The sequence below is a fragment of the Giraffa tippelskirchi genome, chromosome 1, assembly GCF_054371585.1.
Source record: "Giraffa tippelskirchi isolate mGirTip1 chromosome 1, T2T-mGirTip1v1.2.pri, whole genome shotgun sequence".
Classification (NCBI taxonomy): Eukaryota; Metazoa; Chordata; class Mammalia; order Artiodactyla; family Giraffidae; genus Giraffa; species Giraffa tippelskirchi.
Window position 1 is genome coordinate 177,709,392 of NC_137275.1, and position 20,376 is coordinate 177,729,767.

The following is a 20,376-nucleotide window of genomic DNA, read 5'->3' on the forward strand; positions in this document are numbered from 1 at the left end:
TCAAGACTCCTGGAAAGAAGATGAGGCGGCCGGCAGTCCATGCCTCACCCCGCCTCACCTCAGGGCTGATCTGGGCAGGAACACTGGAGAACTCAGGGTTGGACGCAAAGGCGCTCAGATTGTCCACAGCCTCCAGCAAAGGGGCTGTTGCTGCTCGGCACTGGGCACGGTTCTCCTCTGTGAAGGCCCCGTCCAGCGCCTGAAGTGGGAGTGACAAGGAAGAGCTCAGGATGGACTGTAGACAAAGGCAGTGAAGCCCAGGTCTCCCTCCTGAGCTCAAAGGGCATGAGGCAGGGCTGGTGGTGACCAGTGTGGACAGGAAAGACCTTGGGCTCAGGCAGGTGGGACTGGGTGAAGGCCTCAGGGAATGACGGGATGTGGGGGTCCGGGGAGAGAAGACTGGACAGGTTAGGGAGAGGTTGAGAATTCAAACACTGGGAACCTTGATGGTCTTGACAAGATTGGCCGTGCTGTTGGCCACCTCCTTGGCTGATTGTACAAACTGGCGCTTGGCGGTGGGATTGGCTGTTCGGGCAGAAGCTAGGCGGCAGCTGTTACACAGTGCAGACGTGTGTTTGGCCACAATGGTGGCTGCAGAGAGCACCTAAGGAGACAGAGATGTGGAAGAGCCACGTGAGGGCAGGAGGGCTGTGTCTATACTGGGGAGCAGCCCCTTCAGCTTGGGGGATGGACAGCAATCCTTTGGAAGTCTCATTAGGAAAGACAGAGTCACCTGAAAGTCAAGATCTGGGAGACAGAAACCCAAGGATGCACAGGGTGTAGGAGAAAGGAAAATGAAAAGCCAACACACTAATGGAGAAATCGTTAACAGGCTCTGGAGGAGAGTGAACCCAAACCTCCATAGAGAAGTGTGAGCTTGGCAGTAATTGAAGGAATGATGAGAAACACAGCCAGAGAAGACAATGACCCAGAGAAGCTGCAGGTAGGAGGTCAGTGCTGGGGCTCCACCCTCCTTCCTCACATGTCCTGCATCGCCTCCCACCACAGGGGTGGTCTGTCCTGGTTCAGCAGCCTTTCCCAGGCTTGCTCACAGTGACTATACCCCCAAGTTACCTGGGCCTGTGTGCAGCCAGGCTCCCCCAAACTCTGACAGGCCATCTGAATTGCCTGGTTTGCTCGGGCAAACTGTGTGGGCTCCACCAGCCCTTGTTGTCCAGCTTGGCTGTTGGGGTCAGACACGCCAACCAGATATGCAGCCTGGAGAGAGAGAAGAGTGGGGTGAGGAATAAGGGATATTCCTGAGGTAGGACTGGAATAGCCACAGTGGGGACAAAGGGGAGCAGGGGTAGGTTCAGTGGCCAGGGTTCTACGTGAGTGGAGATACATTAGCAAGCTATGATTATACTATAAAAGAGGGAAAAACCTCTCCTGTTTTGTTAAATGTGTTCAAACATTTCAGAAGATTAAAAAATGAAAAAAAAAAAAAGGAAGAAGCACAGTAAGCTTTTTATCAAAATTCAGTTCACATGTTTATGTTTGTATGTTGGGTCTTAAGGTAAAAAGTACTGCTTATTCTAAGTGTCGGTAAAAAGAAAAGTTTGAAAGACACACACACACACATACACACACACAAAGCCTCTTTTAGAGATAGTTCTAATAAAACTGCAAGTGGTGTTAGGCTAATTAACACATAATACTTCCAAGCTTCAGAGGTTTGGAAAGAGGGAAAGGATGGTTGCCAAAAACTGTTTCTGCTTGGAAGATCATTGTAAGGTTTGATTCTTTCTTCACCCAACGCGTGGTAGCTTTGCATTTTCTTCTTCATTCTTTTCCAGAAATACGTCAAACCATATAGAGCAGGCCACCCAACAGGACAGGGCACAGGGAGGTAAGGAGATTGAAGGAAACAGGCCGAGAGGATGAGCTCTCAAGTCAGTTTGTTTTAAGGATTCATACACAAAAGCAAAATACTGAGCCAATGGACTGTTTTATACTTCATGAGGTAGAAAAAGGCAAAGTTAGGTGGCGACTCAAGTAACTGGGAATTTAGCCTCTGGTACTATTCTAACAGTGTAATAATTATGTGTGGACTTCCCTGGTGGTCCAGTGGTTGAGACTTTGCACTTTCGCTGCAGGGTACACCAGTTCGATCCCTGATCAGAAACTAATAGCCAGCATGCCGTGTGGCTCAGCAAAAAAAATACTAATTATATGAAAATAATTTGCATATGCTAGTCAGAATATACCGAGAAAGCTGGGGCTGGATTCAGTGGTTGGACAATGTAATCACAACTGAAAGCACCAGAGCTCAGCGGTGACAGTGATCAGAATTGTTAGTGTTCTATGCTTGCTGACAAATACCTCTACTTTAGGTGGGGGAAAGATCCCCGTTTTCCACACAGCTGGCTTTACAAGCATAACTTTGGTCTTCTGTGCATGTGTGTCAGGCTGCGAGGAGGTGGGGTAGGGACAACAGGGGAGTTCCAGGGACCATCCCAGGAGAATAACCTGTGCAGCCGCCTCGGTGAAGCCGCAGAGGGCCTTGGAGGCTGTGGCAACAGCCTCCCCAAACTCCGGCAGGTTTCCGTTCTTGGCATTTTGGGAGATGCCGGTCATGGCCTCACCCAGCACCTGGGGAACAGAGCGTATCAGGGGAGTCAGATCTTGTCCTCAGAGGGAGAGGGCAGCCCATGGCTGGCTTATCTTCCTACCCTCTCCCCTCCTGGGGAGGAGACTGGGTACACCTACCTTCGAGTTTTCCATGACGCTGTCCAGACAGCCAAAGTAGGACATGTCATTGATGGGTTGAACTGGGTTCTCTAGGAGTTCCCGGACCGTCTGTCGGGTGGGGGAAGGGGGGGCAGTCGGTGGTGAAGTGAGATCCAAGATACCCTCTCACTGCCCTTAGCCAAGAACCCTTTCTTCAACTTCAACCCCATTTAGCCTGCCAAGGCCCACCTCCAATTCCCGCAGGGCATTGTCACACTCTTTCTGGCCTGGCGCCTGCTGGGTGCACATGGTGATGAGTTGGTTGATGCTGTCGGTCACTGCCCTGGGAGGAACGGGAAGTCAAGTGAATGAGTGCAGAGGTCATCACTTCTACATCCTGCTCACATAGGAAGTAAGTCTCTAGCCATTTCTTTTTTGTCTGGAACAATTCTTGAGCCAGAGACTTCTTACGAAACGTCCCCTCCCCAGTCTGCTTAACATGCAAGGGCTTGGTTTCCCAGCTCCCACTTACCGGGCAGCTGCAGCCAGCTGACTCTTGAGGGTTGGGGCTGCAGGGTCTGTGGACAGGGCCTTGGCAGCGAGAAGAAGTTTGCTTGAAGACATGGAGATGCCCTTCAAGTTGGACACGACCTGGGCACGATCCTCCTGGCTCTGTTGAGAGCAAGAAGGTCAATGCATTGTTCAGTCTTTTCTTGTCTGTCTCTAAAAGGGATCCTCTGTCCCAGACACTGAAGTACGGCTAGAGACTGGCAAGGGGATGGGGCCAGGAGCAGGTCAGGACTCCATGGTCACAGAGATGCCTCTGACCCTTGAACTGGACCCAGCGCCCCTTCATACCGGAGCCTGGCCTGCCATCTCCACGCCGGCTTCCAGGAAGGTGCTGAAGTCCTGTCCGAATCGACCTGAGGCTCGGGCCAGGTCCTGAGGGGTTCCCCGAGAGGCCTGCACCAGTTCTGTGGCTGCCTGATTCAGCCCAGCAGCGGCTTCATTCAGCCGACTCTGAGCCTCCTGAAAGGTCCCAGTGCTGGGGGGAAGCTGCAGGATCAGAGAGAGAGTCAGGAGCAAGGACGAGAGATAACGTGAGGGGAAGCCTGGTGAAGGAGCTCGGGGAGGTGGGCACAGGCCTGCGGGGGCGGTGAGGGGAGGTGGTGCTTCTGGGGAGTTAGGGTGATGGAGAGGTCTAGAGGTAGATACTTGGAGTCCTTTGTCCCTATGTCCCCTCACACCCCTGTCCTCCTACCGAGTCACTCAGGAGTCGCTTGCTGGCATCTCCCACTGCCCTCAGGGCATTGTCCACATCACGCTGGCCAGGCAGGCAGCTGACGCAGCGGTTCAGGGCCTGGGTCACAGCTTTAGCCACCTGAGGTGGGAAAGGAGACAGGGGTTGCCAAAGCAGAAACAACTGGGAGATCCCCACCTCCACCCACGGGAGCCTCTGAAAGTGAAAGCGGAAAGGGGGTGCTATAGCTGAACAGGCGAGAGTATCAAGTTAGGATATCAAACTTCCCCAAATGTGGTGTTTGGCTAGGCCCAGGCCTCGCTTTCGCTGAGACTCTTCTATTCAGACTGAGAAGGAAGGGTGGAATCCAGAGAGGAGCCACAGTGCCGATGAGATGCCCCCTCAAGGAAGCTTTCTGAGGGGGTCAGGGGAGAGGGAGGAAGCAGCCCTGGCACAAAACCAAACCTGGGCAAGCCGCTGCTGGCTCTCAGGGTCCCCTGGATGGCCGGCTGCTTTCTTCGCCTCCTCGATGAGGCTGCTGGCCTTGTCTAGGACATCGCTGGCTGTGTCGAGCACAATGGCTTGCACTGCAGGATCTGCTGTCAGGGCAGCTACGCCCCTAGCAGCTTGGGCCAGTGACCGCAGCCCACCTGCCACATCCCGAGCTGCAATGCCTGCGGAGACAATGAGAGAGAAAGGAGGGGAAAAGGTACCTTCACTGCCAAGCCCTGATGCTGGGGGCTTCCTGTGTCACCACCCCTCCTGCAGCTCCCATTTCCCCTCCTTCTCCCCACAGGCCCCATCCTGGCCCTGCCCGTGTACCTGCGTAATTCTCATTGCCCTGGGCAACCTCCCCCAGCAGCTGGGCAATGGCGGAGCTCACAGCTTTGGTGCTGTTGCCCAGGTCCTGGGCACATTTCTCCATCTAGGGATGATGGGGAGACTCAGGGACTCAGGCACAGGAGAAACGGGGAAGAGAGAGCTTGAGAAGCTACTGAGAGTCAGCAGGCAGTTTCAACGAAGGTTCAGGGCAGCTCTGGGGGCACAGGTGAGAAGGTGACTTCAGATCTCACAAGTACTTACTGTCTCCCCAGGCAAGGGCTTCAGCTTGCCGTCTCGAGCAGCTGCCTTCACTTCCTGCAGGTCTCTCTCCAGATTCTGCACCACACTCAGAGCAGAATCCATTTCCAAAGGCCCACACGCTTCCTGAGCCTACAAACACACGGGGTGAGGGGGGAGAGTTCAAGGAGTAGGAGGTACACAGGGTCTCACTCGTGCCTCAGGTTAGTTACCCATTTTAGGATAGCCTGAACAGATTCTCCATCATCCCAGGATGCCCCCTTCATCTTCCAAAAAGACAGTCAGCTCCCATACCTTCTGGGCAGCAGTACGGAGTTCAGCCAACGCGGTGCCAAGGTTTTTAGCACACTGACTCAGCTGCATGGCCGATGCCTGGTCCTGAATTGTTGGCACCGAGGCCTTTGCGGCTGCCACCATCTTCCCACCTGGCTGTTGGGGAACAGGTGGGCATATGAAGCACATCATATACCCTCTGGGCTTGGGTACAGGGATGGATGAGGGTCAGGATGTGGTGAGCACTGGGGTTCAGAACAGGGAGAGAGGCTATTGGTAGAGACTTAAACTGATGAGATCTAGAGGCCCTAAGAGGAGTGGGAAGGGTGTGGTCTGAGTGGTTGATGAGAGGGCCTTGCCTGCAGGAAGCTTTGGCTGGCGGCGATGAGGGCTAGCTGAGCACTGGGGCTGTCAGGCTGCGCCTGGCTCCCTCGGACGCCCTGCACCAGCAGTGGAATCTGCTCTGCCACAGCCTGTGGGTGAAAATGTCATGAGTACCACCTCCTCACAGGCTGGGGGAAAGTCCCCACCTCCCGTGCCTCCTCCGGTCCCTATGTGCTTCCTGGTGTCTCACCTTGCAGCTCTGCACCAGCAGGGGCTGGGGGCCAGCAGAGGCCTTGGGTGTGGAGGTTGCATGTTGAGCTGCTGCGATGGTCTGTGTAGCCGAGGCTGCAGCCTGTTTGGCTGCGTGCTTTAAGGACAGAACAGTAAGGACAAGGCTCAGACGTCCCTGGCTTACCCTGCCCCTGCTCTTCCCTGAGGAAATAATAACTGTTGGCACTGAGGATGCCAACATGAACCAAGGACACCGAGCATGTCCCTGCACATGCTTCCTGATTTCATTCGTCCCATAGCACCTGCTGCTAAGTCACTTCAGTCGTGTCCGACTCTGTGTGACCCCATAGACGGCAGCCCACCAGGCTCCCCCGTCCCTGGGATTCTCCAGGCAAGAGTACTAGAGTGGGTTGCCATTTCCTTCTCCGATGCATGAAAGTGAAAAGTGAAAGTGAACTCATTCAGTCGTGTCCGACTCCTAGCAACTCCATGGACTTCAGCCTACCAGGCTCCTCCGTCCATGAGATTTTCCAGGCAAGAGTACTGGAGTAGGTTGCCATTGCCTTCTCCGCCCATAGCACCTACACGTGCCTATTTCCCAGCCTCACCTCAAGGCGCTGCACCAGCTTTTTCTTGATGGCGTTCTGTGCAGCGGCATTGGTTGCCATGCGGAGACCCTCTGCTGCCTCCCGCAGCCGCTGCTGTTGCTCCTCACTGTCAGGATTGGCGGCTGCTCCCTGAGAGGTGGCGAGAGAGACAGTGACCACCCAGAATCCCTGTGGATCCTAAGTAAGCGCTTCTATGACATCTCTATACTTACACTTCTTTTCTTGAAGTCACTTCTAACCACCCCCACTGAAAGGTAATCATGGTTGAGACAAGCTCCCTCAGGCGGGCAAATGGGGAGTCATGTGGGCCCTGGCTTCCTCCTGGGATGCTGAAAGTCCTTCCTTAGGCAGGACTGTTTCTGCTTCCCCTCTGGGGAAGTGGCCATATTTCTTCCCCACTCCCCACAAAATGCCACCAGCAAAGGGGAGTGAGCAGGGCTCTTGGGGACAAGGAGGACACGGTTTAGAGCAGGGATCTCAGAACACCAAAGCAGGGGCCCTGGTTACTCTGCAAAGTGACGAGCCCAGTGTCCAGGGACCCAAGAATCTTTTGGCTTCTTCCTGCTGTCTTCTACACCTGGTGTTCCTGTGTCCCACTGCCTGGTCCTTCTCTGTGCTGCTAGCAACGGATCCCCTGGGACTAAATGCCCGTGTGCAAGCATTCAGGGAGCAGGCAAGTGGTGGCCGCACAGTAGGGAACAGTTGGAACCACAGACCCTGGACTTAGAGGAAGCAGAGGGGCATGGTCTCCTGTCTGTCAGCAAGGAGTCAGCGAGTCACACTGGCTGAAAGCCTGGCACCATCCGCTCACTGCTGAGGGGCACGTCTACTTCCTCAGTGCTCCTGTATTTGTTCTCTTGTATCTTCTGCTTTTCCCAGGTTGCTCCCATAAATGAGGGTGATTATATGGACCCTTCTACTTCCCACAGGGCCCAGTCTGGGGGTCTGCACAGAAGGCTCTCTACCTTGGCAGCCTCCACCATCTTGGCTGTAGCATCGGCCAGGATCTTGGCGGCACTTAACAGCTTGCGGGAATTCTCCAGATCACTCTCCCCCTCGGCATCAGCCTTGATGGCATTCACCAGGTCAGAGGTAGCTTGGGCAAGGATGCGGGCCTGTCGTACCATCTCACCTGAGAGCACAGGCACAGTCAGCAAATGGAGCCAGAGACACTGAAACAGTGTCAGGGTGGAGAGAGAGATGCAGACAAGGTAGATAAAGCTTTTAGAGGCAGTAAGCAGATGCAAACGTTCTTGAATTGATTTCCCTGGAGTTACTGTTTTCTGGGTTCAGGATCTTGGAAAGGGACAGATCTCTTGGTGGGTTTTGATGGGGGCAGGGGTGACAGGGGTGGGGTGACAGTGGGGAAGACAGTCTCCAATGGGTATTTTCCGCAGTCTTAAGCGGATGAGACTCTTTGTGAAGGATTTTGAGAGTGAGGGAGTAGAGGCGGGACAGCTATCTCTTAATAATGCCACTTTCCATCTGTTTTTGTGTATACTTTGGTATGTTCTTTAACTGCACCAAGGAAGGCAGGGCAGTGATTCTATTCCTGCCTAACAGATGGGGAACTGGAGATTTCAGATCGAACACACAGCCCCTATGCCGAGTCCTCAGGGGGGTGGTGGCAGGTCTGCAAGGAAGAGTCCGGCAGGCTCAGAGAACCTCATCGGGGTTCTTTGTCTTCCCAGGGGGGTGTCCTTACCAGCATCACCCATGGAGCTGAAGATGTTCTCGGTGACAGTGAGGATGGTGTCAGTGGCCTGGTCGTAGCGGCCAGCAGGCCCAGCCCCAGTGGCATGGGCCCTCACGTGCTGCAGCAGCTCATTCAGGGCCTGGGTGACAGCTGTGGCCGCTGCACCTACCCCCCGCAACAGCTGTGCATCCTCTGTGGCAGCCTGGGAGGCGGACACACAGCCCTCCACAGCCTTGGCCACTAGTCGCCCAGCCTCCACCAGCTGTTCTTGGCAGACTGGGGAGCTGATAGTAGGAGCCACCACCTATGGGCAAAGTGAGTGTCAGAGACGTAGGCGAGGGAAAGGAGTCGTGAGGTGTGGTATCTGTGGTTCTGTGGTGTTCACAGTAGTGATTAGGTTGGACAATGAGGCCTTGGGGGCCAAAGAGATTACATGAGAGGCTCCTGTGTGTGTGGAAGCGTCACCTCTCGGCGCAGGCTGGGGTAGCCTTTGGGGCTCACCTTGGTACAGGCCACCAGCTGGGAGGTGGACAAGGCACACTGTGTTGCCGCAGCGATGACCTGGGTCTGAAGCCCTGAGTCCTCTGTTCGCTGGGCCACGCTCTTGGCCTTGAGGACGAGGGCAGCTGCGGCGCTTGCCACGGCCTTGGCTAGCTGCATGAGCACGTCCTGTGAGGAACCAGCGGTCAGCACAGCCCGAGACCCAGTTTGGGGTCCAGGGGCCCTTCTCAGAGGCATAAGCTGTTTCATTAGTCCCACTGCCTCCAATCACAGAACTGTGTGCAGAAGCAACCAGAACCTACCCAAGCCCCTGCCTCGAGCACCAAGTAGGACAGAACCCCCACCAAGGAACAAACCTACACCAAGAGAAAGTGTACACCGAAGGGAGGCGGATACACTCAGACAGCGATGGGGAGGGAGGGCAGGCAGTGCTGTTACAACAGGATGGCAGGGGGTCCCTCCCACCCGGCGGGGGGTGCCTCCCACCCCCAGCATTTTTTCTCTATTTCTTCTCCATCTTTGGTTGGAAGCAGTCACCCTGGAGTCTTGGGAACAAGTCCCCGTACAACCCTCTGGATCCCATTTTCTCAGGTCCTGCCTGTGCCACGCCTCCCCAGCTCCCGTCGTGCTCTGCTTCCCGGAGGCCAGGGCAGGGGGAAGAGCGAGTGTATGCGGCTCAGAGAGGACAAAGCTGGGAAGGCCCAGGCCAGAGGCCATTACCGTGGGGGGGTCGGGGGGAGATGGAAACCCAGCCCCGCTGGGTGCACAGATCTGCATGGGAAATCCAGGATGACAAGTCAGCTGAGGAAACTGGCATGGGGTCAGGTGGGGGGGCATCCGCTGCGTATGTGGGTAAAGGACTAGAAGCGGGGTCAAGAGGACCTCACGTTGGGGTGAGGGCTACATAAGGGGAAGCCTGGGAAAGATGATAGTGGCCAAAAAAAATATCACCAATAAGGGCCAATAGATTAAGTTGGGATGCAGGGGTTCTAAATTCTTAGTCCCCCAGAAAGGGACTGGGGGAGTTCCCAGTATGATTCCTGGAAAGAGGTTCAGGTTGGCTCTGAGAGATCAATTTATAGTAGCTAGACTAGAGCTGGATTCAGGATAAGCGGTCACCTCCTAGAAGCTGGGGTTCTGGGGGCTGGGAGAGTCACCAACCTGGAAGTGGGGGTCAGTATCACTTTCCCCAATTTGTTGCAACAGCTCCCCACTGGCCTGGCCCACGTTCCCAGCTGCTTGCAGCAGGTTCTGACGGGGCTGTGGAGAGTGAACACCGGTCAGAAGCTGCCCAGTCTCTGCCAAGATGTCCACAGGTCCTACACACCCATGGTTTCCCATTTCCACCCTGCAATCCTTGTGCTTAAACCCTCTCCTGTCCCTCGTGCCAAGCCCTGGCCCCTGACCTCGGCACTGGCTGGCTGGGCACTGCGCAGCAGCTCAGACACCGCCCCCGCCAGGCCCTTGGCCGCCTGCAGCAGGGGCCGGCCACTGCCACCTTCATCCTCCAGCAGGGCGGCAAGCAGCTTCACGCCACGGGACATCTCAGTCAGGTTGGAGGAGATAGTGGTGACTGCACAGCCCACTGCCGTGTAGTCTGTCTCAGCAGGGTCCCCTTGGGGGAGGAGGAAGATGAGATCAGTCACAGGCAGTTAGTCACACACACACACACACACACACACACACACACACACACACACACACAGACACCATCATCCCCCTCCACGCTGAGGGAGACGTCCACACACGGTCCCTTTCATGAGTCAAGGTGCAGTCACATCTGAGCCAGTCACACTCATGCTTGCACACACTCGCCCTCCCACCCCCATTACCCAGAGAGCTCGGCATCCAGCCTACCTGCTGTCAGGTTCACCACAGAGGCAGTACCAGCAGTGATGGCGTCTACCTGGGAGTGGATTTCATGCTTGGATTCATCCATCTTGTTCTTACGCCAGGCCTTTGAGGCCTGAGGGGAAAAGAAACCAACCTCAGGATTGGCTCTGCTCCAGTTAACCCCAACCCTGGTCCTTGGAGCTCCAGCTTCAGCACCACTGGCCCTCCTCCGTCCCACACTCACAGCATCCTGGCCCAGAGGGGGCAGAGTGTCAAAGTCATCCAGAGTGGCCTGGGCGGCCTGCACGGCCTGCATGCTAGAGTTGATGGTCCCAGTGAGCGCCTGCTGGGCTGATGTCTACAAGACAAGGAGAAGAGTAACAGGGAATATTTAGAGAGAGAAGATAAAGGAGAGCCTGAAGCCAAGGAGAGGAATACGAACAGGGTCACAGGAAAAGACTGCCTAACTCCCAGCTAGGCCCAGCAGAGGAAGGTCCGCCTGGAATCGTGGCGGCAGTGGGGGCACTCTTACCAAAGGAGGCATGTGTCCTCGGTGCATCTGGCCACTGGTAATCTGCTGCTGGGCAGGTGGCATGCTGCCCACCTGGAAATTTTCAGGACCTGAGGCTCCGGAGCGCATGATGGCGGGCAGGGCCACGGAGCCATGCTCCACCTTCCCCACCCGGTTATACTGCTGCTGAAGCACAGTGGACCTGAAGAGGAGACGTTCAGGAAGCGTTCCGAGGACCTCCTCCTCTCAGCCCCTTCCCACCTGCTCTACGGCCTCTGCTTGTCCTGTGCTCTGGGGGGTGCGTGAGGCCTCATCACAGCCTGATAGAGAGCCATCCTAAGGACACCTCACCCTCCCAGTCCTTGGGGTCATGCCTTGTATTCCCCGCCCAAGGAATGGGGTCAGCCTAGCTCCCTTCGTACTTTTTTGGGGACACCGAGTCCTCCAGCATAGTGGACTCCTCGTCTCCCTCCATCCCAAAGTGATCCTTGCTTTTTTTCTGTAGGAGAAAAAAGGAATAAGCGTCAAAGAAGAGGGAAATGGAAAAGGCAGCTTCTTCTTTCCCCAGTCAGCCATCTTCCAGAACCTGGGCCCCAGTTTCTAAAGAACTGGTGTGGGGGCAAGGTATGGTAAGAGACGGAGGAGGCGGGGGTGGGGGAGGCAGTGCTCACCTTCTTAAGGATGATGTCGATGTAGCCAGCAATGAGCTGAGCGATCTGCTCCCCCTCGGTCGTCTGTACCGAGTAGTAGCCATCTTGGTAGTCCCCGAAATCCTAGGGGGGCAATGGGGGCAGGGCTTAGCAGGGAAGCCTGAGTCCACCCGGAACAGGTACGGGTGGGGCAGGAGCCCAAGGCCGAGCTGTTGAGGGTGCCCTTCCATGCGAGCAGCCTCTGGGACAACAGCCTTTCTTCAGTCTCTTAGTTCTCTATTTCCCTTGGAGGGAAATAGTTTATTTCTAAGGAGTATCCTTTACATTACACAGTTTCAAATACATGGCATTTAGGAAATCTCTCTTCTGTCACCCTGATGATAAAATGGGGAGGACACACTCATCATTAAATGACCAGAGTTAAGGATGAGCACTAACACCCAAAATGGAAAAATCGCCTTTACTAATTTCCCTTCTCAGTGGGGCACTTCCTCAAGGTGGGATCAGTCTTCAATTCGTAAAGCCGAAACAGAAAGCTAGAGGCACGGCTACTGCAAGGAGTTGCTGCTGAAAGAAAGGAGGCTTATTTTTCTTTCTATCATCTTTTTTCTTCCCTCACTCCAAATGGCCTGTGATCTCAGCTTGCTGCTGGTTAGTTTGGTTCTGCTGATTTTTAAAAATGTTTCATTTTAGCTTCTCTCATTCTCTGGGACAGAGTTCTCCTCTATTCTAAACTCCAAGTTCCTACAATAGCTCCAAAGTTCTCCTTTTTTCTGGAATCATTTTCAGGGTACCTACCCCTGCACAGAGGGGTTGGGGAGACCTCTGCGGCTGCCCCTTCTCTGAAAACTACACAGCCCTTTCACCCCCAAGACCCCAGCTCACCAGGGTGAAGCTCTTGGGAGATGCAGCCCAGCGTTTGATGTTGGTGAGGTTCCATTCCTGGATCACCTCCTTGGTCTTCTCGTCCACTCGCATCACGCACTCCTTAGTGATGCCCAGAAGCCTGGGCACCAACTTATTTTTTCCTTTCATCTTTTCCTGTGAGGCAGAGGTCGTGGATGTTATTAGTCAGGGGATCAGATCCAGACCACAAAGGGGTGCTGATGGAGGCAGGAGAGCTAAACTGGGGTGTCTACGGATGGACCTGGACAAGGCTACATTAGGATAAAGGGAAAGGGAGGAAAAACGCAGGGCAGGGAGGGAAGTGCTGACAAGGGGGCAAGTTTTCACAAGGAACAAAATGAAACTCTTGGGGAATAGCAGAAAATGTGACTCAGGGAAGGGCTAGAGACTCAGAGAGGGAAGGGTAAGAGCAGAGATAAAGGTGGGCAGGGAGAAGGGTCAGTAACCCACCTTGACCAGGAAGAAGGAGACACCGTACGTCTTGAGGGAACGGGCCAGCTTCACATAGCGTACCTTGGCCTCAATCTCACTCATCTGTCCACAGTTCTTGTGTGCCTTCGAGTATGAAATGGGGAAACTTTAAGCAAAATCTGAGTAAGATGACATTGCAGACTAGAAGTTAAGTTGGGATGTGAACATGGTAGGAGAGTATTATGGAACACAGAAAAGGTTAGGGGATGCAGGCTATGAGAAATGAGAAGGTGAGAGGATGGGCTGATATAGAATATGCAGAAGCGATGGTTCAAGAAGCGAAGGATACAGTTAAGGGACTTGCAGATGTTCTATAGATGTGAAGGGATAGTTAGGAAGTAGAAGGTCAAACAGAAGGCCTTTTGAGCTGAGGATTCAAAGAGCAGAGATAACACCTTCTGTCTATACAAAGATCTACTCTTCACAGTGATTCCCTATAAGTCCTATTCAGGGAAGATAGCTATCCCGTGTTAGAGGAAAAGGAAAGAAAACAAGATTACTGAACTGAGTTCCACAGCAGATGCAGTGATGCAGCAGAGACCAGTAGCCCAGGTCTTTTGCTTTCTTGGCGCAGGAGAGGTAGGAGAACAGCTTGGTGGGCGGAAGCAGGGTAGGGGTGATGAGGAAGGGGTCCATTCAGTCAGTAGGATTAGGCAGCAAAGCTCCCAGGTCATCCCAAACATGTCCCTTGCCCCCATTCACCTGGAAGATCTTACGCTCTCCCTTCTGCTTCACATACTCCTTGGGCAGGAAGTCCTTCAGGCTACACCAGAAAAGGGAGGGTCAGCATGTAGTGGACAGCATAAGGGCTATGTGGGCCATGGACTATGGGCCTGGGGGTGTGAGGAGATGTCTAGGAGAGTGTTATCTTTGGGGAGAAGGAAGATTCAAGGCACGAGAGTCTGGATCATCCCTGAAATAGAAGTGACTAGTACTAACTCTTGAATGCAGCCTGCATCCCTCTCTACAGGGAAAGAGACTGAGGGAACTTGAGTTGGAGGCTCATTTCTTGGGGAAAAGAAAGACTAAAGCTCAATTTTAAGGAAACAAGAGCAGAAGGACCTCACTAGAAGGATGACCATGCTTATAGGAAGCTGAGAAAGCCACATCAAACTCTATATATTCTGAGAAATACCAGTAGATGAGACCTATGAGACTTCTGAAATCTTATGTTCCCTGTGACAAAAATGTACCTTGTTTGCCTCTGGCTATTGCAGCACAATTCTTCAGAGACTCTCAAAAAAGTGACATGCTTGCTTCAGAGGTAGGGGGCAGGGGCAGAGTCTGGACTACTTTCACATTCCACATGGGAAGAGACATATGGAGGACGGAGGCTGAAAAGGCCCCCATGGGGGTGAGGCCCTGGGAACTCAGAAGAGGAAGCAGGGGAGAAGGCCTGGGATGGAGACAGGCACACTATGCTAGGGCCGCAGTGACAGGGAGTCCTGGGCCCTGACAGGCATGGGATAAGGGTCACTCACTCGAGGAAGCCAGCCTTGTGCTTCTGCTCATTGTGGGGCCCGAACTGGATCTGGCATTGGAAGCCAGCAAACTCACAGGCCTTGTCGAAGGAGACGGGGTGGGAGCCATTCAGGATGTCATCTCGTGCCTGGGGAGCACAGAGAAAGGAGACAAATGCCATGTGGGGAGCAGGGGCACCCCACCATGCTGCTTCTCCCCCTGCCGCCCACCACCAGGCCCATCCTCTCCTTACCTGCACGTAGAGAAGGTTCAGCTGGACGGGGTCCCGGGAGTCCACATTCTGGTCTGAGTAGAAGAACTTCCTCCGAAGCAGAAGCGTCTCGTGCTCCTCCACTCCTTGCTCCCTCAGGGTCCGGCCATGGTCCAGCCAGTTCACTGGGACACAGAGGGTCCCCTCAGTGCCAAGTCCCTGCAGCCCTTACACCATCAGTTTTTGATTTTTCGTTTCTTCATGTCCCACCCTCTCTCACTAATACGTTCCGTTCCATGAGTGTAGGACTTTGTTTTACTACAGATGCAGCCCCAGTATTTAAACAGTGCCTTGCAAAAGAAAACTCAGAAAATAATGCAGAAACGGCTGCCCCCGACACCCCAGTTGTTTCGAATGCCCTCGCCAGTCCCTTTCTGCTTACGCTCGTCATCTGTATGCAACTTCTGCTTCAGTTTCTCCATCTTCTTTTCGTCTCGCAGCAGTGTCTTGTCCTTTCGTAAGGTCCCTGTCACCTCCTCCTTCTTCTCTTCCATAATCTCTCGAACCAGTGAATATTCATCATGGTTGGTGATGCCTGGGGAAGGGGGTGGGTTGGTAGCATCCCCGGTAGAGTTTTTAGGCCTCCCTCTGAGGTCTCAGCCCTGCACGCCCCTTACCAATGCGGGCACAGATGGTCATGAGCATATCAGTGACAGTCTTCGAGTCATCCACCATGACAGTCTTCACGGTGCCGTCCAGCATGCGGATCTTCAAGGGCCTCTGTTTCTTCCTGTACTCCATGGTGTCCTATTGGGTCAGGGATAGGAGGGGCCCACTTTAAGCTAAAGATATTACTTTCTTTTTAGGCAGCCAGAGAGGGAAGGAAAGTAGATTACTAAAAGGAAGACTATAGTGGCTTGCTTGAAAACAGGGTATTATGACTGCCTGTATTAGAAAGCATGGGGGAGCTCAGAGACAACAGATATGGGTGCTGAATAGGAGGCAGAAGGAGGGAAATGATGGCAGAGGATATTGGTGGTCCTTGTGAAGTGATACTCACCCCATTTCGGAGCATGTAGTAATCCAAAGCTTTTCCGGCCTCCAGCCATATACCCTTTTTGGGGTCATCATCTGACAGAAACAGCCCAAAGTCGCTGGCTAAAAGAGAAGATAGGTCACCTTAGGCTTATAAAAACCCAATGTAGTTGAATGGCTACACCACTCCCCCTTATTATTTTCTCAGTGGTCCTGGGCCTAAAGAGGGCTGGGGTCAAGGAACACAGACCTGAGAGATGAGAAGACTTGGAGGACAACAGATTCATCTCCCAAGGCCAAAAGCCTGGGAATGAGAAGGGACCAAGGGCTCTCACCCCAGCCACCTGGGCAGTCAGACTCACGAGGGCCAGATAGGGCCTCTGGGATCCGCTCACGGATGATGCGACAGGCGTCATACACCATGGTAGACGGCTCGAATTGCATCGTCTTCACCACATTCCCAATGCTGATCTTCAGCGAAAGTGCAACCATGGTGGCGGCTTCTTCTCTCCAGCCTGGCTATACCTGGCCCATGGCATCAGTGCATTAGAATACACCCTCATTGGAGGAGAAGAGGCCCCCCACATGGAGACCCAGGAAAGGCAGTCACCAGAGCAGAAAACAGTGAGTGTGTTTTTTGTTTTATTTAATGATATTAAAGAGTGAAAGATGAGCTGTATCAAAAGGACTAGTCTTAGGTGTCTGAGACTTCTGAAGGAGAGGTTGGTCTGCAAGGCACAAAGGCAGGTCTGAAACAGTGTTACCTGAGGACGCCACCCCACACCCAGCACTGGAATCTGGGCCTCCCTTCTTTCTTCCAAGTGTTTCCCTCTTACCCTTGTCCCCGCTCACCTTTCCTAGTCCTGTCTCTGCCCTATTTTCACCCTTCCTGGTTCAGTCTTTTTCTCTTTGTTTCTTACTATATCCTTCTGGCTTCTCCCTGTCTGGGATTTCCAGAGGGCTGCCCTGACTCATCACGTGATCTTTCTTCTCATAGCTTTAGTCTCCTTCTCTGCAGAATGAAGACGTTATATTAGATAATCCCCAAGGGCTCTTGAGCCCTGCAAACACTGACTTGAGCTAGTCTGGCAGGGAGGCCAACACTGCTGTTCAAGCCATCCAGGCCTGCGTGTCTCAGCTCTCCAATAACTTGACATGCTGGGGGCCTCCCGGAGCAGCTCGGTCCACATTTGGCTCCCCCAGCAGTCAAGCCAGAATCATGGTTTTTCTAATCCAAAGGGATCTCAAAAGTGATCTAGTCAACTCTTTAATTTTGCAGAAGGGGAATCAGACTGGATATGGGTGTGTTTCAAGGCAGCTCAGAGAGAGAGCCCAGTCCCTCTTAACTCCTCAGGCCTTGCTCCTTCTAAGACAGCAGGTTAATACTCAGTTCTCACCATAATTCCTATGCCCTGTCCTCTTCAGTCAGTCCTTCTCAAACACTGCCCTCCAGCTCAGCTGCCTCTCCTGACAGTGTCTTCCTTACAGCTGGCTGGGGACACTAGTCCCACCCAGCCTTCCCCCGCCCGCGAGGCTCCACCCTCCATGGAGGTGGCAGGTGGCGCACGGTGCACCAGACGACAAGTCTGCCTGGCAGCTGATGATGTGACCAGCTCCATCCAGGGATTGGTGCCTCTTACTTAACAGAGGTGAGCAGATCCAGGCAGCCCATTCCCCTCTCCACAAACTGCTAGCCCCAACGGGGAGAAAGTACAGCTAGAGGGAAGCTTGGAAGCGGAGGTCGGGGTCTTAGAAGCAGAAGGTAGGAAACAGAAGGCAGCAGCTGAGAACCAGGGAAGCTGGAAAGGGGTATGTTCTTGGAGGGTGAAGAGATGAGGAGAGATTGAAAATCTAGGTAGAAATAGGAGACAGGAGGCAGATGTGGCAAAGGTCTGGATCAGGAGTCTGACAGACAATTTCTGACCTTATAAATAAACTCAAGTCTCCAAAAAGAAGAAACCACAGCTCACCCTCAATCTTTACTCCCCAAAAGAGGGGACCCTCCCACTCTCCCCAGTTCTAGGTCTCTGCCCCCCTCCCCATCCCTGGCACACCTCTCCCGAGAGCTGGACAGACCTGGCTGTTGGGTCGCTGGAAGGTCTGTCAAGCCAAGGACACACTGAAAAGACCTTCCACCCTCAGCTGAAATTGCACATCTCCCCCCATTTCCTCCGGACACATGGACACCCCCCTTCCTCCTTAAGCAAGGAAACCTCTGGTGAGACCCCGATAAGAGAGTTGACTCATAGCCACCCTCACTTTCAGGCTGGGCCCGAGTGGACATCCACACAGCTACAAGTGAGTGAAGGAGCAAAAGGAATTGAGTGAGTTGGGGGCAATGAGAGGACAGAAGCGGGCCCCTGGAAGTAAGAGGAGAAGCTATCCAATTCCTGTTCCAGCTGGAGAACTTTGCTCCCCTTTCTACTTTCTGTCATGTTTTATGGAACAGCAACAACCCCCCCAACCATGTCCCCCTCCCAGAGAGCTCCTCCTCCCTCAAGACATTCCTGAGATGCATTCCAGAGGAGTTGGGCAATTGGGGGGGGGTGGAGGATAGAGGACAGAGGTCAAATCCCAGCAAGGAATGGAATGTAAGTGTACTAGGGGTAAGGAATTTGGGGGACATAGAGAATACAGTCAGAGCAGATACCCACAAAGGGAGCTGCAGAGAGACAGGGAGTTACAGAGAGGGACAGAGGGAGAGAGAAAGCTGAAGACAGACTCAGAATGTAAGAGGGTTGGGGGGAGTAGCACTCAAGTCTGTTACCAAATTTGGCCTCTGAATCTGTAACCGCGGGGGAGGGGGGGAGGGCTGTGGGTGAGACTGACATATCCGGCCTCAGGCTGCTGCAGGCTCATTTAGGGCTGGACTGGGCAGCTGAAGGGCTGGACCTGACCTCCTCCAGCACAGCCCTTCCCTACCTCCATCCCGATCCATGCATATTCATTCTCCCTAAATGTACCCTGGCCTATGCACAGAGCTCTTTCCCACAAAGTTACTTAGTCTCTACATACATACACATTATCTCAAGCACACAGCCCCTACACAGCTCCATCACAACAACGTTATCTTCCCATAAAGACTCCGCCTCTGCCGTCAGGCACACAACACTCAGCCCCAACGTCTCTCTTGTGGGCATCCTCCTTCCAGTCTTCCAGTGAGCAGTTCTGAGGGCCTGTTGTGGGGAAGGCCCTGGTTCTCAGTGGCTGGGAACCAAGAAGGGTAAGCACTCGCGTCTGCCCTCAGCAGAGTGGATAGCTACATACAGAGTTATAATAGAAGGCAGGATGAGGTAAGAACCAAGCAGTATGTGCTCATGGGAGAGATCCCTTTCAGGTCAGGGAAAGGGGACTAAAGTGTCTCCATGAAAAGTGTCATTTGAAGTCAGGATTTAAACAAATAAAGATAATAAGAAAAAACAATGATCTTTTATTGACGATATGTCAATTGCTTTGTGTACACAATTTCATTTAAACCTTACAACAACCCTGCAAGGTAGGTGTCGTTATTTCCATTTTTACAGATTAGCAAACTCAGGCTCAAAGAAGTTAAACACTTGCTCAAGGTGCTTGTCCAAAGTCACACAGCTAATAAGTTGCGAAGCCAGGATCCAAACCCAGGTCTTTCTGACTCCAAAGCCCAAGCTCTCTCCACTATTCCAGCCAGCCGGAGATGAGTCAGGGGTGGCATTCCGGGCACAGAAAATAGCAAAAGCAAAGGTGGAGAAGCAGGAAATCACGGAGGAGCATTCAGGGAAGTGAGGAGCAGGCTGGTTGAAGCACAGGGTACCTGCAAGTGAGCAGTGATGGGGAAGTCAAGGTTAGGATGGAAAGGCAGGGGTGGACTCAGGAGGAGGAGGCAGGATTTCACCTACCAGAGGGCAACAGGAGGCCAAGGGAGGCTGTGATCAGAGAAGGGGCATAACCAGAACTAGACTTTAGGAAACTCACTCTGGCAGCTACCTGGGAGGCTGGTTATAAAGACCCTGCATTGGCACAAGTAGGAGGTAATGAAGCCAGAGTTAGAACGGTAGAGAGGAGGATGTCACTCATCAGAAATCTGAAGAGGTAGAACCAACAGAATCTGATGACAGGCTTAACTCAGGAACCAGGGCCCAAAGTGAGGCTGGGGGCCCACAGCTTCTAGTCATCAGCAGGTACTCAAGAGTGCCTGAATTTAGGTAAGGTACTGGGGAGCAGGGAAAGAAAGGACAGGAGGAGGTGAGAATGCAAACATGAGGCTGCCTTAGGGGATGCAGTTAGCAGTCAGGTAGGGGCAGAAAGGATGGGCTTAGTGACTATTATCAGACTGGAAATGGGGGAAGAGAAAAATTCAAGGACAGGCTAGGGAAGATAACAGTAGGAAAAATATGGATATAATTAGTTACTGAATCAGCCTGGGGGAAGAGGAAGAATAATTATGTGGATAGACGCTAAGACAGGGAATGAGGTCAGAGGCCAGGTCAGGCTGTAGGTTGAGATGTGTGGTCAGTGGCTAAATCAGGTTAAATGAGTGGGACAGGGGGACAGGGAAGAGATGCTGGCAGTGTCTAAGAAAAGATGGGAGTTGAGGGGATGGGCTGCCGCCAGTGGCTGGGTCAGGCTGGGTAGGGGACAGTGCTGTGGTCAGTGGCAGGGTCAGGCTGGGAGTGAAAGGGGGTGTGGTCAGTGGCCT

The 20,376-nt window shown here is 53.4% G+C and overlaps 1 protein-coding gene and 1 long non-coding RNA gene across 5 annotated transcripts in view; one reads left to right on the plus strand and one right to left on the minus strand.

Annotated features, from left to right (window-relative positions):
• The window catches only part of TLN1 (talin 1), a 31,470-nt gene that overhangs the window by 9,267 nt on the left and 1,827 nt on the right, over positions 1-20,376 (minus strand). The window contains exons 2-37 of one of the 4 annotated variants that reach the window (XM_081508149.1): positions 16,064-16,226; positions 15,727-15,824; positions 15,344-15,473; positions 15,109-15,261; positions 14,709-14,851; positions 14,476-14,603; positions 13,697-13,757; positions 12,974-13,078; positions 12,503-12,658; positions 11,639-11,740; positions 11,390-11,466; positions 10,989-11,169; positions 10,701-10,814; positions 10,481-10,589; positions 10,030-10,238; positions 9,785-9,883; positions 9,344-9,394; positions 8,624-8,791; positions 8,132-8,426; positions 7,392-7,558; positions 6,427-6,555; positions 5,838-5,954; positions 5,623-5,736; positions 5,285-5,419; positions 4,994-5,122; positions 4,733-4,835; positions 4,376-4,584; positions 3,932-4,051; positions 3,529-3,726; positions 3,203-3,342; positions 2,920-3,013; positions 2,710-2,799; positions 2,470-2,592; positions 1,075-1,218; positions 443-604; positions 59-199 (exon numbers count right to left, since the gene is read on the minus strand). In XM_081508149.1, coding sequence (XP_081364275.1) covers positions 59-199; positions 443-604; positions 1,075-1,218; positions 2,470-2,592; positions 2,710-2,799; positions 2,920-3,013; positions 3,203-3,342; positions 3,529-3,726; positions 3,932-4,051; positions 4,376-4,584; positions 4,733-4,835; positions 4,994-5,122; positions 5,285-5,419; positions 5,623-5,736; positions 5,838-5,954; positions 6,427-6,555; positions 7,392-7,558; positions 8,132-8,426; positions 8,624-8,791; positions 9,344-9,394; positions 9,785-9,883; positions 10,030-10,238; positions 10,481-10,589; positions 10,701-10,814; positions 10,989-11,169; positions 11,390-11,466; positions 11,639-11,740; positions 12,503-12,658; positions 12,974-13,078; positions 13,697-13,757; positions 14,476-14,603; positions 14,709-14,851; positions 15,109-15,261; positions 15,344-15,473; positions 15,727-15,824; positions 16,064-16,193 — 4,824 coding nt within the window. In that variant the 5' untranslated portion in view covers positions 16,194-16,226. Of the gene's footprint in view, positions 1-58; positions 200-442; positions 605-1,074; positions 1,219-2,469; positions 2,593-2,709; positions 2,800-2,919; positions 3,014-3,202; positions 3,343-3,528; positions 3,727-3,931; positions 4,127-4,354; positions 4,585-4,732; positions 4,836-4,993; positions 5,123-5,284; positions 5,420-5,622; positions 5,737-5,837; positions 5,955-6,426; positions 6,556-7,391; positions 7,559-8,131; positions 8,427-8,623; positions 8,792-9,343; positions 9,395-9,784; positions 9,884-10,029; positions 10,239-10,480; positions 10,590-10,700; positions 10,815-10,988; positions 11,170-11,389; positions 11,467-11,638; positions 11,741-12,502; positions 12,659-12,973; positions 13,079-13,696; positions 13,758-14,475; positions 14,604-14,708; positions 14,852-15,108; positions 15,262-15,343; positions 15,474-15,726; positions 15,825-16,063; positions 16,227-20,376 lie in introns of all 4 variants that reach the window. The other 3 variants (XM_081508164.1, XM_081508155.1, XM_081508139.1) reach the window with 3 other exon arrangements.
• Positions 12-19,124, plus strand: LOC145513543 (uncharacterized). The gene is made up of 6 exons (XR_014059485.1): positions 12-341; positions 833-950; positions 11,473-11,591; positions 15,910-16,325; positions 17,190-17,350; positions 17,967-19,124. It is a non-coding gene; the product is annotated as an uncharacterized LOC145513543 (long non-coding RNA).